Source organism: Dendrobium catenatum, unplaced genomic scaffold, assembly GCF_001605985.2.
Source record: "Dendrobium catenatum unplaced genomic scaffold, ASM160598v2 fragScaff_scaffold_133, whole genome shotgun sequence".
NCBI classification, from domain to species: Eukaryota; Viridiplantae; Streptophyta; class Magnoliopsida; order Asparagales; family Orchidaceae; genus Dendrobium; species Dendrobium catenatum.
Window position 1 is genome coordinate 7474894 of NW_021318595.1, and position 15778 is coordinate 7490671.

At 37.3% G+C, this 15778-nt stretch overlaps 2 protein-coding genes across 2 annotated transcripts in view; one reads left to right on the top strand and one right to left on the bottom strand.

Moving 5' to 3' along the window:
* LOC110096933 (peroxidase P7) overlaps window positions 1–2525 on the bottom strand; it is a 29584-nt gene extending 27059 nt beyond the window's left edge. Inside the window, exons 1-2 of the mRNA XM_020823092.2 lie at window positions 2262–2525; window positions 1431–2164 (exon numbers count right to left, since the gene is read on the bottom strand). Coding sequence (XP_020678751.1) covers window positions 1431–2164; window positions 2262–2480 — 953 coding nt within the window. The 5' untranslated portion in view covers window positions 2481–2525. The remainder of the gene's footprint in view (window positions 1–1430; window positions 2165–2261) is intronic.
* A 7228-nt stretch (window positions 2526–9753) lies between these two features.
* Window positions 9754–15233, top strand: LOC110096931 (probable LRR receptor-like serine/threonine-protein kinase At5g45780). Its single transcript, XM_020823088.2, has 11 exons — window positions 9754–10215; window positions 10286–10418; window positions 10532–10603; window positions 11719–11862; window positions 11945–12016; window positions 12095–12154; window positions 12262–12335; window positions 12408–12551; window positions 12623–12958; window positions 13687–14078; window positions 14758–15233. The coding sequence occupies exons 1-11, from the start codon at window positions 10047–10049 to the stop codon at window positions 15067–15069; spliced, it is 1908 nt and encodes a 635-aa protein (XP_020678747.1). The 5' UTR covers window positions 9754–10046; the 3' UTR covers window positions 15070–15233.
* The last annotated feature ends 545 nt before the right edge of the window (window positions 15234–15778 follow it).

The window sequence follows — 15778 nt, forward strand, 5'->3', positions numbered from 1 at the left end:
TAAGCATTTATAGTAGTAATTTTATTTTATTTTGGAACTAATTTTGATGCATGAATTGAAGTACCTGAAAAACTTGGTATGTTATGTTAAATGAAAACACATGAAAGAGAGTGTCTCGTCACTTTTTTCTCCTTTTTTATGAAAAATATATTCTTTTTGAATGAAATTCTATCATATATTAAGGTTATAAAATTTAGAGAGAGAGAAGGGAACTTGGAATGAGATTTGACTGTCTTAACAAATTTATGATTGTGTTAACATGAACAAATCAAATTTAACTTATTAGAATTCTATTTTTTAATTATAATCATATAAAATTTGATGTTGGTTCGGTTTCTCAAATAACTTTAGAAAATTTTCATTATACATATAAATATTTGATTTATACTCATCATCTACATTCAGATTAAACATTAATATTACATGCATCATTGAGTCGTCTTAATTGCTTATTTGCTAAAATTAAAAATAATAAACAAATTGATCTGGCTAAATTTACCAGCCTTATTTTTAGAGTATTTAAAATATATATATGAATTAATTTCACCTTTACAATTATTAAGTTAGAAACTATCTTCATAATTTCTTGTGAAATGCATATCAAATATTGATCCTATAAAACCCTAAAAAGTGTTCCAAAGAGGCGTGTGAGGATTATCTGACAGCATATGTTATTTTTTTAAGTAGAAATCTATATAAAAATAATATTTTGTCTTGAGTGGCCATAAAAAAGAATATCTGTTGAGAATATTTAGTAACATATAACGCGTATTGACTTTCAACATGAGTTGCCAATTAACTGCATGCGACTGCTGCATTAGCCTTTCTTCATGCATGCTGCATGTAATTATTTAGGCCATATTCAACCAATTTTTGACCAATCAAACAACAAAACATACTTCATTCTCGTATTTGTGAACAGTGCGACTCCGATCATCGCACTGTTCATGATATCTCGCACTATTCATGAAATATATTTTTTTCTGGAAACAGAGAAAGCGGAGGCAGAGCGCGAGGTTAAGAAATAGGGTTCAGTTACAGATGAATTAGTGCATTTTTAAGTGTTACTGAATTTTGGAGCGGAAAATGAGTTTTTCGGTTGGAGATGGTCTAAGAACGAGATCATGCGGCTCATCTTAATATGTTGGTTGGAAACTTTGACTATCAATTAAGAGATCTTGAAATTGAGACTTGCTATGTGTTGTGTGTTTAAATTTGTCCTAAACCACCAAAAAAAAAAAAAAAGATCGAGATCAGGTAAATTAACGATCAGCTTGATTACTAAACATCCTTATTATGAATGATCAGAATACAATTTTTCGGGTCCCCCGCACAAATTCAACTAAAAAATTACATAATAAGAAAGTTGCTCAGTTGACGAGCCAAATTCTATGTAGTATAAATCAGAAATCAGGAGTTAATTAATCTTCCTGCAATTCAAACGTATCTCTCCATTGGCTCCAGTGAGTGGAGTAATAGCTCCCATCTTTATCATCGCAGCAGCAAAATCGCTGAAGAAAAGATTCCTGTTTTGGCTGTACTGCCTCACCAAAGCATCCTGAGTTCCATTATTGAAGAGCTCTTGATCTGAATGCAGCAGGCCTCGAGAGCCGAGCAAGTTCTGGTAGTACTCAGCTCCAAACTTGTTCGGGCTTTGTACGTCCAGCGGCGCCAAGTTGCTATCTCCGCCGGAAGTTTGTGGGCAGCTTCCCTGTCGAAGGGTGGCAAAGCCGGCGTTGATGTTGCCGTCGTTGTAGATGCGAGAGCGAAAGAATTGGCACTGTGCTTGTCCTATGGTGTGCGCGCCGGAGAGCGCCGTCATGTCACGCGCATTCAGACCCTTCGAGGCGAACTTGGAGATGAGGGTGGAGAGGCTCGACGCCGGGCCCGGGAGATCGCTGTTCGCCGTGCTTTGGCTGGCTGTGGTGGCGTCTCTCCGGCCAAGAGCTACAGTCCAAGTTGGCCCGCCGAGCTTAACAACACCATCGCGAGAAGCAAGAGCGAGAATATCAGCACAGGACACCGTTGCGTTGCAGGAGGCCTCGACGCTGGACTTAATGGCATCAATGACTTCAAATCCTCTCGCTGAATTTTTGTTTGGGAATGCATTTTTTTCTCCCGTTAATGTTGCTGTGTCATCAAGAAGAATCGAACCATCACAACCCTGAAATTAGTAACACAAAGATATACTATATTAATCAGTTGAAGAACATAAGTAATGATTATATAAGTATAAGATTATGTGCAATTATATATCATACATTAACGAAGCAGTCATGGAAGAATAGGCGGAGAATGGAGGCAGCCATGCGCGGCTCTTTGGCCACCGCTTGCGCCATGGAAGAGCTCACAATGGATTGCAGGTTTGGGCAAGTTTTAGCGTAGAAGTTTGAAGAGAGTTGGGCTTGAGCAGAGCAAGCAAGCAAGGATAGAAGGGAGAGAGCAAGGAATAGTGAGCTGGAATTGGAGAGAGAAGCCATGGCGACTATGCTACTTTTGCTTTCTGAAAAGCTAACAAGTGAAAGAAGCTAGTCGAGGTTGGTTGCTTTTGTTAGCCAAGGGCTCCTTATATAGACAAAGAGAGTGGGTGGATATATGATTGGTGGCATGGTGATGGGCAAAGGATAGAAGTATTTATTTTTAATATTCAAAGCATATTGAAGCTGCTCTGCAATTTCGGTCGACGTGGTCAACGTACTAGGCATCTTAATTAAGTGAGAAAAGTCCCTTTGGCTTGATACGGCGGAGTTGTTGTTTGACTTCAAGGTGAGAAAGAAATTTTTTATTAAAATTTAATTTAAGCTTTGTTCAGAGAGATTATTACATGCAGAGTTCGAACATAAAGCTACATCCTGACTCTATGTTATGTATGAATGTATGTACACATATTATGTACATTTGTGTACAGTGTGAATAAAACTGTGTGCACAGTATATATGTGTATAAATTTTACACACATAGTGTACAAATCTTCATAGTATGTATAAGGGAGTCGGGATGTAGCTAGCCCTACGTACGGACTCTACGCATAATAATTTCTCTTTCATTTTAGGCATCTTTAGATCACTATTTTTTTTCCTGCTTTCCAGATTTTTTTTACTAAAAAATAGCTTTATAAAATAATAAAAAAAACCGTCCCAAATGAAAGCTTAATCTATCTCTTGCTCTTTATCATCTATTGCTTCAACCATCTTCTTCTTTCCCATTTTTCTTCTCGTTATTCTTAGCTTGCAGCATAAAGATTTTAGAGCTAAATTCCTATTCCTCAACTTCTTGTCACTCGTTGAAATCTTGCCTATTAATAAAATGTAATGCAAACTTAGCAATTTTTTAACAATATACAAATTTATCATCATAGATTACCCACCCATACTGCTCCATACTCTTGCAATTCCTATTCATGAGCAATCCTACATGAGCTTTGTCCTCCCAGTTATTGTACGTGGAACCTTTACGTATCCATCCTTACTCAACTCACTATCGATCTAAAGACATATTTATGTTAACTTACTGCTTAAGCTTCTTTTGGGATCATTTTTTTACTATTTTATAAAATAGCTGTAGAGAAAATTTTTTTGTAAAGCTATTATAGAAAGTAAATTTCTAGTACAAATTTTCTTTGTAAGTAACGAAAATAATTATGTGCATTCTTTAATATAAAACAGTAAGAAAACCCTCCAAAATGAAATCTTAATATAGTCTCATACTCCAATGCCACACCTTCTACATCACACCAAAAACTACAAGCAAGGCGCCTTTAAGCTGCATCCATCATGTATTCTTTGGGGTGTCAATATTTGACACGACATGAAAACACGACGACTCGAATCCGATCCAAAAATTTTGAGTTAGATCCGACCCGATTTTAAAATGGGTCGGGTTCGAGTTGACCCGAAAATTGGTTTGAAATGAGCTGGCCGCACTGCTTAAGCCCGGCCCCCTGCGTCGTGTCCGAGCTGCCCGCGCCCGACCAAGGCTGCCTGTGTAGCGTCGCGAGCCCCATTGTGCGCCGTCCCGCTATCGTCAACCGTGTCTAGTCGTGTCAACCCGGTAACACGACGGGTCGGGTCCGGGTCTAAATTTCTAACCCGTTTACATAACTGGTTCGGGTTAGGGCCTAGTTGTATGAACTCGAGTCAGTTCCGAATTTGATCCGAACCCGACCCAAAACCCAATTTTGACACCCCTATGCATTCTACATGTGATATGGAGTATATATATATAGTATTTCTTCATTCCTTATCAATCCCTCTATAAAGCTTTAATAATCGACTATATATGTTGTAAACCACCACACATACACCAATACACAGTATGTTACATGGGCAAAATACATATAAGTATACAACTTTCAACCCATCCATGCTAGCTAGTCGTCTGATAAACATAATTTATAATTTATTTTTTGGACACTTGATCCAATTAAGACAAGCTCATACATACTTACAACACATATGTAAACATCAAATCCAAAATCTCTTGCTTAATAGGTAAAGCTCCCCCAACCAACATATCAAGACAAGCTAGAATTGTATATGCTAAAACCATTGTTAAAGCTACTGCCTCCAAAAACTGGATATAACACAATAGTTCAAAGAGCGTTGGGTGAGCCGTTTGCATCGTTTGCAAATACAGCGGATTTGCAGCATTTTCTAAACTGCTGCACTGCTACAATGAATTTAGCACGTGTTTCAATCATTGTAATAGGTAAAAAAATGCTAAAAAAGTCTAATTTATTAATTGTGACCGTATCATAAGTTTTTTTAGTAACGGGGGTATCTACCTGCTTTCACCTCAGCTTGTGTGAGGCACATTGTGGTGTGACTAATCCCTCGGCTGACGTGAAAGAGGCACCTACTTCTACATAACCTCCTGGCCCGCACTTATTGGGACCCCACTTAAGAGGCATTGTCGCTCAGAGGGAATCGAACACAGGTTGGGAGATTCCCAACCATACTCGTCCACCAATCAAACAAAGCATCGGTGGGTCCGTATCATAATCCATAATGAGATTCCAATTATGACAAGGCAACTGAGTGTTAATAAAAGTAATTTTACCATGAAATCAATTATGACTCATTTGGGCTCGGATTGGGTTGATCTTGGTGTCGTTGGGTTCGTATTTCCGAGACGCTCAGTTTGACTATAAGATCGCTGAAATCGGAGTTCATATGATCCTGAAATTTAATTTTTGAAGTTTCCGAACTGATTTTGCCTCGAGATTCGTGCCAATCAAGATGATTTTGAGATGACGTATCAATGTCTATTTTTGATATTTTGAATTTGATTTTATGTGAGATTTGAAATTTTGGGATGAATTTATGGGCTTGATTTGCAAAAAAAAAATTAGAATCTGATTTGGCTCTCATACCAAGTTTATGAAATGAACAATTATATATCAGCACTGACTATGAAGCACTTTAGCCCTAAGGATAAATATTGTTAATTTTTTTTTATATTGTTAATATAAATCCAGCTTTGGCTTTTGCATCGATTAGACTATTTGAATTTTTAATTATTTGCTAAACGCAATTAATGCATGCTAATTCAATTAATTAGAGTTAATGCAGACTTTCTGCGTGGGAGATTGAACTTCAAAAATATTTGTAATAAAACTCAGTACTTACAGAATCTATGTTTAAAAACAAACACTAAAGTTAATGATAATTAATAGCTTTTAATAAATGCCTCAATTTAATCAACACGCATATCAATGACAAAAAAAAAATTTCATGAAGTGATTTGGTCGATTGGAGGTCGCATAGATTTCCAAGTACTCCTCAGTAAAAGGAGAAATTATTATATGGGAAAGTCAAATGTAGCTCGCATCTGAACTCCAAAGAAATTATGCTATATCACAGTAGTGTGTACAAATTATGCACTATGTACAAGATGTACACACTACTGTGTGCAGACGACATGCATGGCGCAATTTCATTAGAGTTCGAATGCATTTGGATTCGGCACATAATAATTTCTCCAGCTAGAGAGGCTCAATATTGAATGTCTTATTTTATTTGATCTAAATCCAATATTTGTTTAATATTTAAGTTTTTTATAACTTAAAAATATCAGTTATTTGAGAGATAATTCCATCGATAGGTTATGTGGGATGGTAAGAAATAAAATAATCTTCTAATTTAAGCGACTGTTTGTTGGAATGCAAAGATGGACTATTTTTACACATTTTTTGCTTTGTTTGGAATAGTTTTCTTATTGTTTTCTAAGAATAATTACTCTTTCGGCTAATATCATAACGATGTCTTTCAAAATCTCTGTGATTTAAACCCTAAACAACTTCTAAAGATGTTGATTGAAGATATTGGCAACAATGGCTCATATCACTATGACATAGCCTCAAATTGCATCCAATCGCCTGAGCTAGCCCTTGCCAAAGTGGGTTCATTAAACCTTCTTATGAGTTGTATTTTCTTATCACCAACCAATCAAAATAGGCAGGACCATCCGAACTCCGGGCACGAAGCTAGAGGAATATTCAAGTAATTTTTTTTTTAATTTCATGCGAGATCATCCGGACTCCAATTTTAGCAAATTTATAATCAAATAGAAATTCTCAGTGAGACGAACCGAGTGACATCAAAATAAGTCAAATCTAAGTCCAAGTGGGCCCAAATCAAGGGAAGGAAGCATATTTGGAAACTTCAAAGTATAAGTTGGATGATAAAATGATATCCAAATATGACATGTTTATGCTCAAATCCAACAAGTCCAAAGGCACTTAATTTTGACATCATTAAGGCTAGGGGTGTCAATTTCGGGTCACGGGTTGGGTTCGGGTCGAACCCGAAACTGACTCGGTACTATTCGGGTCAACCCGAACCCGACCCGTTTCTGTAAACGGGTCAGTTTTCCGGACCCGAACCCGACCCGAATGACCCGATTCGGATAAAAACCTGCTAGTTTTTGGGTCCAAAAATGGGCCAAACTCCTTTTTTCGGGTCAAGAACGGGCCGAAAACGGGTCAATCTTGGGTTCCTGGGTCAATCTCGGGTTCTCGGGTCAAAAACGGGTCATTTTCGGGTCAATTTCGGGTTGACGGGTCAACCCGAACCCAACCCGATTTTTGAAATGGGTCAAATTATTGAACCCGATCCGTTTCGGGTTCGGATCAACCCAAACCCGAAATTTTTGGATCGGGTTCGGGTCAGGTTTTCAGGTCGGGTCCAATATTGACACCCCTAATTAAGGCACTTAAGTGATGCATGAACACTCTATTATTAAATGAATCGATATGGACCACCTAATGGAGCATTCCGAATTTGTCTTTGATCTTCTCCATATTTACAAAACTTGTTAGTCTAAAAAATTTATAAATAGACCCCTACCTCCCACATGTAAGGGGGTCTTCTACTTTTAGAGGTTTAGGCCATGGGATAGATGCTCAAGAGAGCTTTGAGGCTTGAAACATCACAGAGCTCCACCCCGACACCATTGTCGGTAAACCCTCGCTACCAGGTTGCCCTAGTTGACCTATGCCCAACCATTGCCATCAAACCTTTGTTCGGCAACCACTGCCGAGTCTTCGTCCAAACTCCATCACCCGTCATCTATAGTCCCTCTAATCACTGTTGCTTGCTGATTATAGTCCCTGATTATGGTCCCTTCGATCATTGTAGCCCACCGATTATGGACACTTCGACCTCCGTTGCTCGCCTACTACTGTCTCTCCAACCATCGTCACCCATCCAACTATGGTCCATTCAACCTTCGTTGCCCGTTGACTACGATAACTCTAACCACCATTGCCCATCCAACGATGGTCCCTTCGACCTTCATCGCTCGTCTACTACGATCCCTCTAACCCCTGTCACAACCAACTACAGTCCATCTTACCTCCTTCACCAGCCAATTACGATCCCTCCCAACCTTCATCGTTTGCTAACTACAATCCACCCGACCACCGTCGCCCAAGTCTCAACTAAGGTCCATTCGACTTCCATCACTTGCTAGCTACAGTCATTTCGACCTTTGTCAACCAAATATAGTTCTATCAACCAAATGAACATGCCAATATCTCTTCAGAACATCTCTCAAGACATTGGATTTATCCAACCCCAACCATGTAAAGTGCTCTGTATAATGTATATTTTGTGCATTGAGCCAACGCCTTCCCTCGAGAAATGGCTTCATTTATAATTCACAACAAACACTAGTAGATTCACGTTAATTGGGCAATGCCTCGTGATTTTTCTCCCTTTTTAGAAATTTTTACGTAAAAATTATGGTATCTTATAACTCTTGCACCCCTCTATCTTTATCTGTATGCATGTTGAATCTGCATTCAAAGCTAGGACGATAAGCTCTTTATCTCTCTACCGTCGCATATGTTCTAGGATGCAACAAGACTATATTCTACCCTAATAACCTTTACACTTAGTGATTCTATGTCACTCAATTTCCCTTCCTTCCAAAAGAGAGATTTTTTGTTCTATCTTCAATCACCTATTACTCTAGCTCTCATAGTTTTCTCTCCTTCTATGAGAGTAACTGCCCTTATCACCTTCGGCCACTTATTGAATTCAAGGTCACATAATTTTCTCTCCTTCAAGAGTAAGGCCTACCCAATCACCTCCTAGCACCTTTTGACATCATGCTTATCCAATCCACTCCCTTCACTAATGTGAGAGACTACCTAACTACTATCTTACAATATCCACGCCAAAAAACACCTAGACTCTATTCATCAGCACTATAAGAGATATTCACGGGAGATCGAATCTTTTACATTGTACGCAAAACTTTTCTAATATATTTAAAATAGTGGTAGCCCTTTATAATATATGACTCTTCAATACAATTAATTTTTATTGATCTAGATATTAAAACTTTTTTTATATCTTCATAAAAAAATTATACATCATGCATGTGTTTTATTTTCTAATTTCTTAATTTTATGTGAATCATTATTGAAAATTAAGGCAATAAATTCTCTCTCAAACTCTACTATCTTGTAATTATTTATGTTAGTGAGGTAAATATATATTGATTGAAATTCTTGAAGGAGTATATATATATATATATATATATCGCTTTATTCTAAGCCACTAAAATTTTAGCTTGTTTTTATATCAACTTTTATTTAATAATTAGACAAAAATGAAAATATTTTCCATCTATTAGGGCTGCATGCGAACCAAACGTTCGACGAGCTACTCGTTGTTCGGTTCGATTAAAGCTCGTTTGTGATCGTTTAATTAACTAAATAAACAAACTTGAACAATATTTTAAATACTTGATTCTTAAATAAACAAATTTGAACACTAATGCTTTAGGCTCATTTATGTTCGCGAACAACATCATTTGAAGTTCGTGAACAAGCTTTCGATTTTGAACTCGTGAATAAGCTCGATAAAAATAATTAATATTTGACTATAGAATTAATAAATAGACAATTACTTTTATTAAAAATGTGTTCGTTCATAGATATGTTCATGAACGTGTTTGTTTGATAGTTAAAAAAATTCGTTAAATATGTTCGCGAACAAGCTCGATAAGCACTAAACGAACGAACATGAATTGAACATAAACACTCATTAATTTAAATGAACTAAACATGAACCCAAACAATAAATCTCGAACAAATATGAACCAAACTTGAACAAACTGATATTAAATGACACTCATATACTCAGCTCGACCCGATTCGTTTGCCGCCCTACCCTCTATGGACATGGACTCCTTGGAACGATCCGGAACCCCATAAGAAGCAAGCTCTCGCACTACAATTAATGGTTCGATCGGCCGATGCCCTCTTGTGGGCTTTGGGCGCGACATGGCTACCAGCAGTCCTACTGAACTCCATTCGCTATTTCGCTGCTTCTCCCTCTCTCTCTCTCTCTCCAGCTCCACAACTGCCGAGAAGACTTCATTAATTTCGCCTGCTTCGCTCTGTTCCCGACCACTTGCTCGATATTTTAAGTCCTCGGAGCTTTCGAGATTCAAAGAAGCCAACAATTACTTTTCCTGCAAACTCAGTTTTTTATTTATGACGATAATGGTGCAATCGTTGCCGGCATCATTCGTATATGCAAGCCTCGGGCTTTCTGTACCGAAGAAGAGAACCCTGCTTGATTCAGCCCCCAATGGCGCAGTGGCTGCCGGATCTCTTACTCTTGGCGGTGGTTTTCTCCTCGTTGCTGCATCTCGTGCTTTCGACTGACCCTCCTCTCTCCCCCAAGGGCGTCAACAGCGAAGGTGCCATTTTATTGATCCCTAAATGCTGCGTTGTCTTATTATACTTTGAGATTTATTTTTCCGATCACAGTGGTGGCGTTGATGTTGATGAAGAGCATGATGAGGGATGAGACCGGGGTCATGGGCGGATGGGACATTAATTCCGTGGATCCTTGTACGTGGACGATGGTCGGATGCTCGCCCAATGGCCTCGTTATTTCTCTGTAATTCTTCATCCGAGGCTTGACTGATCATATTGAATTAGAATGTACTATTGTTTTGAGCAAAACATGGTTCTTCCTTTCGGATTTCATGTGAATTTTCTGAGGTATGGCAGGGATATGGCTAATAATGGCTTGTCGGGTACGCTATCGGCGAGTGTGGGAAACCTAAGCCACCTTCAGACCATGTGAGTCTCCCAATTCTGTCTTGAAACTATTCTGTTGTTTATAATTGCTTGAAATTTTAAGAAATGTTTACTGTTGGTTAAGGATAGCTATCCACTTTTATTTTCTCATCTTAGTGGAAAATCAATGAGGCTATTTGGGCATTCCAAACAGGATTTAGTAAATCTTCTAAATATCTCAAGAGGATTAAAACCTGAAAACTATTGGGCATTCCAACTGTTAAATCTTGTTAACTCTTGATTAACTATTTGACTATTTATTTTAGGATTTTAAATGTTTGAGATGGGAGATCCTTAAATCCATTAAACGCAATGGTGGAATTTAATAAATCATATATTTAACCAATAACAGGGCTTAATTAAACGAGCTTTATCAAAGAAGTAGATCATAAAAATGCCAACATTCTATTTGACAGAATTTGAGCTAAATCTTAGATACATCCTGCCTAAAATAGGATATGAAACGGCCCCTAAGTTTCCACTGAATTGGATATAATCTAAGACTTTCCTTCTGAAATCATCAGAAATGAACAACAGGGTTTGTTCTTTTATTTGTATTTACATTCCTTGAAGTTTGAATAGCTCTTTTGTCCTATCATGTGAAACAATTCAACAAACAAAATGTCATTGGATGAGAAATTGTACGAGTTTGTAATGTACAACCAGGACCTAGGAATTATGCTCAAAATTATGAAACTATAAATTTGCAACTCCAAGTTCTTTGATCATCTCCAACTGAACTGCATACCACCGTATTTCGTCCGCCGTTCGCTACATTCGAACTCCAAATGTCACACCAAAATTCGGTAGGTGAACAGTGTGACTCCAATATTGGCGTCGGACTGTTCACCTACGCCAAAAAATTGAGTTGCGGAATTTGTCGAATAAGAGCGCGAAAGAGGAGAAGAGCGCGAAAAAGGAGCGAGATGGTTATCTTCGCAAGAAGCGCACGAAAGAAGAAAGAAATGCAGTTCGATTGGAGATGAATCACGATATTTTGAAGTTTACTGCATTTTAGAGTGAAAAATGACTTTTCGGTTGGAGATGCCCTTAAGTTTAAAAGTTTGGTAAGCGCTCAGAAGTTACATCATTACGTTTCTATTTCTTTTTTATCCCAGGCTTTTGCAGAACAACAAAATAACAGGTCCTCTTCCTGTTGAGATTGGGAAGTTATCACAGCTCAAGACTCTAGACCTATCTGATAATCAATTTGCTGGTCAAATTCCTGGATCCCTTGGACTTCTGACTCACCTAGGTTACTTGTAAGAAACTTGTACTTCAATTAGGTTCTCTTGGTTGATTTATCATTCACATGCCATAATGCTATTTATTTTTCCTATACAGGCGACTTGATAGGAATAATTTTTCTGGCCCTATACCTGAAGCTGTTGCACAGCTTGCTGGCCTTACTTTCCTGTATGTGCTGTGTCGATTCCTCAGCTTAACTAAGTATTTCACTGCTTATATGTAACTCATGGAAACAATTTGTGACAGAGATTTGTCTTTCAATAATCTAAGTGGCCCAATCCCAATGATTTCTGCAAAAGACTATAGGTTGGTTAAACTGATAATATAGTTGAACGGTAGAAACTTATGTGTTCTTGTATCTTGAGATACTATTATTGCTTCTTATTTGAGAACTTGAGATTATCATACTTCAGTGTTGCAGGAAACTATTTTCTATGCAATTCATCTACAACACGTGGATGTGCAAATGGCTCTGTAGTAGTCAATGGTATTTTGCTATCAGTTGATCCTTATACATAAATTCATTTTTCCTACTTAACTATATCTACTCCATTTGTAGAACCCATCACTTCAGGAAAATCCAGCAACCATCATTTAGCTGTTGCAGTCTCTTTGAGTGTCATCTGCGTTTTGATACTTTTTGTACTTATGCTTTTTTGCTGGCTACATCGATGCCGATGGCGATTGCCTTTTGCTTCTGCTGGTATGTTTCACTCAACAAATAAAGTTTTTTTCCTAAGACGAAGTGTGAGGTTGATAACTAAATTGTCACAGACAAAAAATATGAATTTGGAATGGGTCAATTGAAGAGGTTCTCATTTCGGGAGCTGCAGGTTGCTACTGATAATTTTAGTACCAAGAACATTCTTGGCCAAGGCGGATTTGGGGTGGTTTATAAAGGAGTTCTCAGAAATGGAACTGTTGTTGCTGTAAAAAGGTTGAAAGATCCCAACTTTACTGGGGAAGTACAGTTCCAAACAGAAGTTGAGATGATTGGATTAGCATTGCATAGGAATGTCTTATGCTTGTATGGTTTCTGTATGACATCAAATGATAGACTACTTATCTATCCGTATATGCCAAATGGGAGTGTTGCTGATCGGCTAAGAGGTTTGTTTCTTTGACAATTTTCAACTTTTCTGCTGCAAATTGGATTTAAATTGTGTGGTATTTGAATTCAAGACTTTGAATGGTTGCTTTCAAATCTATGCAAATTAATTGTTCGACTAAAATGTTATCTTATGTATGTCAAACTGCGAAGATGAAAATGTTTCATATTTGCTTCTCATTTTGATGTTGGATGATTTAGGATTTAGATGTCATAATGCAGATTTAACATGAATAAACAATTACTTTTTGCAAGAAGTTAATCTTAAATAACTTTTTTTAACTCGTATAAAAACTGCAAAGAATGATAAATCCAATTCAAACAAATGACATGTAATCTTAGTTAAAAACGAAAAAGAAATTCGATTGATTTGGTTGTGCTCATTCCATTTTCTAGGCGAACAGGGGGTTTGATGTATTTTTAGTACATTAAAATTAAGAGGCTTGGATCAAATCAATTTGAAAGTTTATTCTAAATTCATCACTTTTGACTATAAATTGAAACCTTCGATTTGAAATTAAGGCTTCATTTGGAACGGCTTTCTTACTGCATAAAATAACTTTTTAGTACAAAAATTAAAATTTTTATAATAGAAAATTGCTTTAAGAAGTAGTAAAAAAGCTGTCCCAAACGAAGCCTAAGACTGATTTGCTCAAACTCGCTCAGTATCAACCGTAATGAAGTAGTCCATGATTCTTTTTTCTTCATAATTTTGTATTATTTTAAACAGATCATAATAATGGAGTACCATCTTTGGACTGGAACAAACGAATGCGGATTGCACTTGGGGCTGCTCGTGGATTGCTTTACTTGCACGAACAATGCAATCCTAGAATCATTCACAGAGATGTTAAAGCTGCCAATATTCTACTTGATGAAAACTATGAAGCCATTGTAGGAGATTTTGGGCTGGCAAAGCTTTTAGATAGGAGGGATTCTCATGTCACTACAGCAGTGAGAGGAACTGTAGGACACATAGCACCAGAATATCTATCAACTGGCCAATCTTCAGAGAAAACTGATGTCTTTGGATTTGGCGTTCTATTGTTAGAAATGATAACTGGACAGAAAACGCTATGTTCTGGAAATGGCAACACCCAGAAGGGGGTCATCCTTGAGTGGGTAAGTACTATTCTCAGAATATAAACTTGTGATTATTTTGTTTGATGTACTTAATAAAATTTTCATTAATAAAACTGCTGATTATTTTGTGGTAGGAAATACTTGAGTTCGCAAGTAACCCTAACGGGAAATACTTGAGTTCACAAGCAAACCTAACAATAATCCGTAAAACAGTGACAAAAAAAGAGAAGAACGTTGGTGGAAACAATAAAAAACAATAGATAATCTTGTAGAAATCAAAGCAAAGGAAGAACGAAACAGAGATACAATTAATCTTCATTTCGAGAGGAGGTTTGTTCTCTCCCAATCTCTAGACCAGAAGTCTAGAGCCCAAAACATCAAAGAGAACTCCAAGAGAGACAATAATCATGCATGTCCTAACCCTACCCTCTCATGTTCTTTAAATACAAAGCTTCCTAATATAAATTAATTTCAAATCCCCCTCTTCTTGCTTAAACCGTCCTCCCTCTCTCTCTCCTATTACCGCCCAAGGAAGTGGGGCCCATTTGATCAGGCGGTGGGGTTTAGAGGAGGCGGCTTAGTCCGCCTCCTATATGTCTAAACCGGCCCCTCCTAGGCCGGCTTGGGCTGAGGCGTAACATTCTGTTTGATGCACATTCATTGATGTATTCTTGACGTCAATGGCGGTTTGTATGACTCATTAGTCTAATTGGTACAGGTGAGAGAGTTGTATGAAGAGAAAAGGTTACACAGTATGGTGGACAGGAAGCTCAATGGCTTCTTCATTGCAGCTGAACTGGAGAATGCAGTAGAAGTGATTCTTTTGTGCACCCAATCCAATCCAAGCATCCGACCAACGATGTGTGAAGTGGTGAAGGCTCTTGAAAAAGCCAGACCAGCTGAACAACAAGTAGAAGAATCGCATGAGGTGTTGCAGGGCACTTCTTGCAGTTTATCCAGATTCCATGATGACATCAATGAAGCTTCTTCATTTGTCATTGAACCGATTGAGCTCTCAGGGCCAAGATGACAGGATTCCAAATCTTACCTCGGTAAAAATCTCTCAATGATGTATGGCTAAGTGTCTTACAATGAATTTTGTTTTGAATGTGGATTATAAATGTATATATTCTTGCTAATGGCCTGATGATTTGCTGATATGTTTTTTTTTCTGAAAGATTGCTGTTTATGCTACATCACTGCTTGCTGATCTTCTTTGTTGTTTGAGGCATGACTGATATACATTTTTTAGATCTGTCATATTTTTATTTGATTATAATTTTTGAAATAAAAATATTTCATGTTGATCCAATCATTTGATATATATTTTTATTAAAAAAATTATTAATCAAATCACTTCAACATTCCTCATTATTCTCCAAATCACATTTGATATCTAGCATTTTAAGTTTATAAGATATATAGTGGGTGGTGGTCGGTGGCGGCAGTGGTCAGCGATAGGTGGTGATCGATGGCGACAACCGGTTGTGGCTGAGCTTGCTTGCGATATAAACAATTTTCACTCAAAATTGGGCGAGAATTCTTTATCTCAAAAATGAGGTAAACTGTTTTATACTATTATTAAGCTTTATTTTTGCATTTCTTTTTCATTCAATAAAACATCAAATTTTTCAAAAATTTTAGGATCATTTTATTTTATACTCATTTTACTTCTAATCAAATAATTTCTTAAAGTGACCTTTTAAGCTTTTTTAATTGATATTTAAATTAAGATTTGA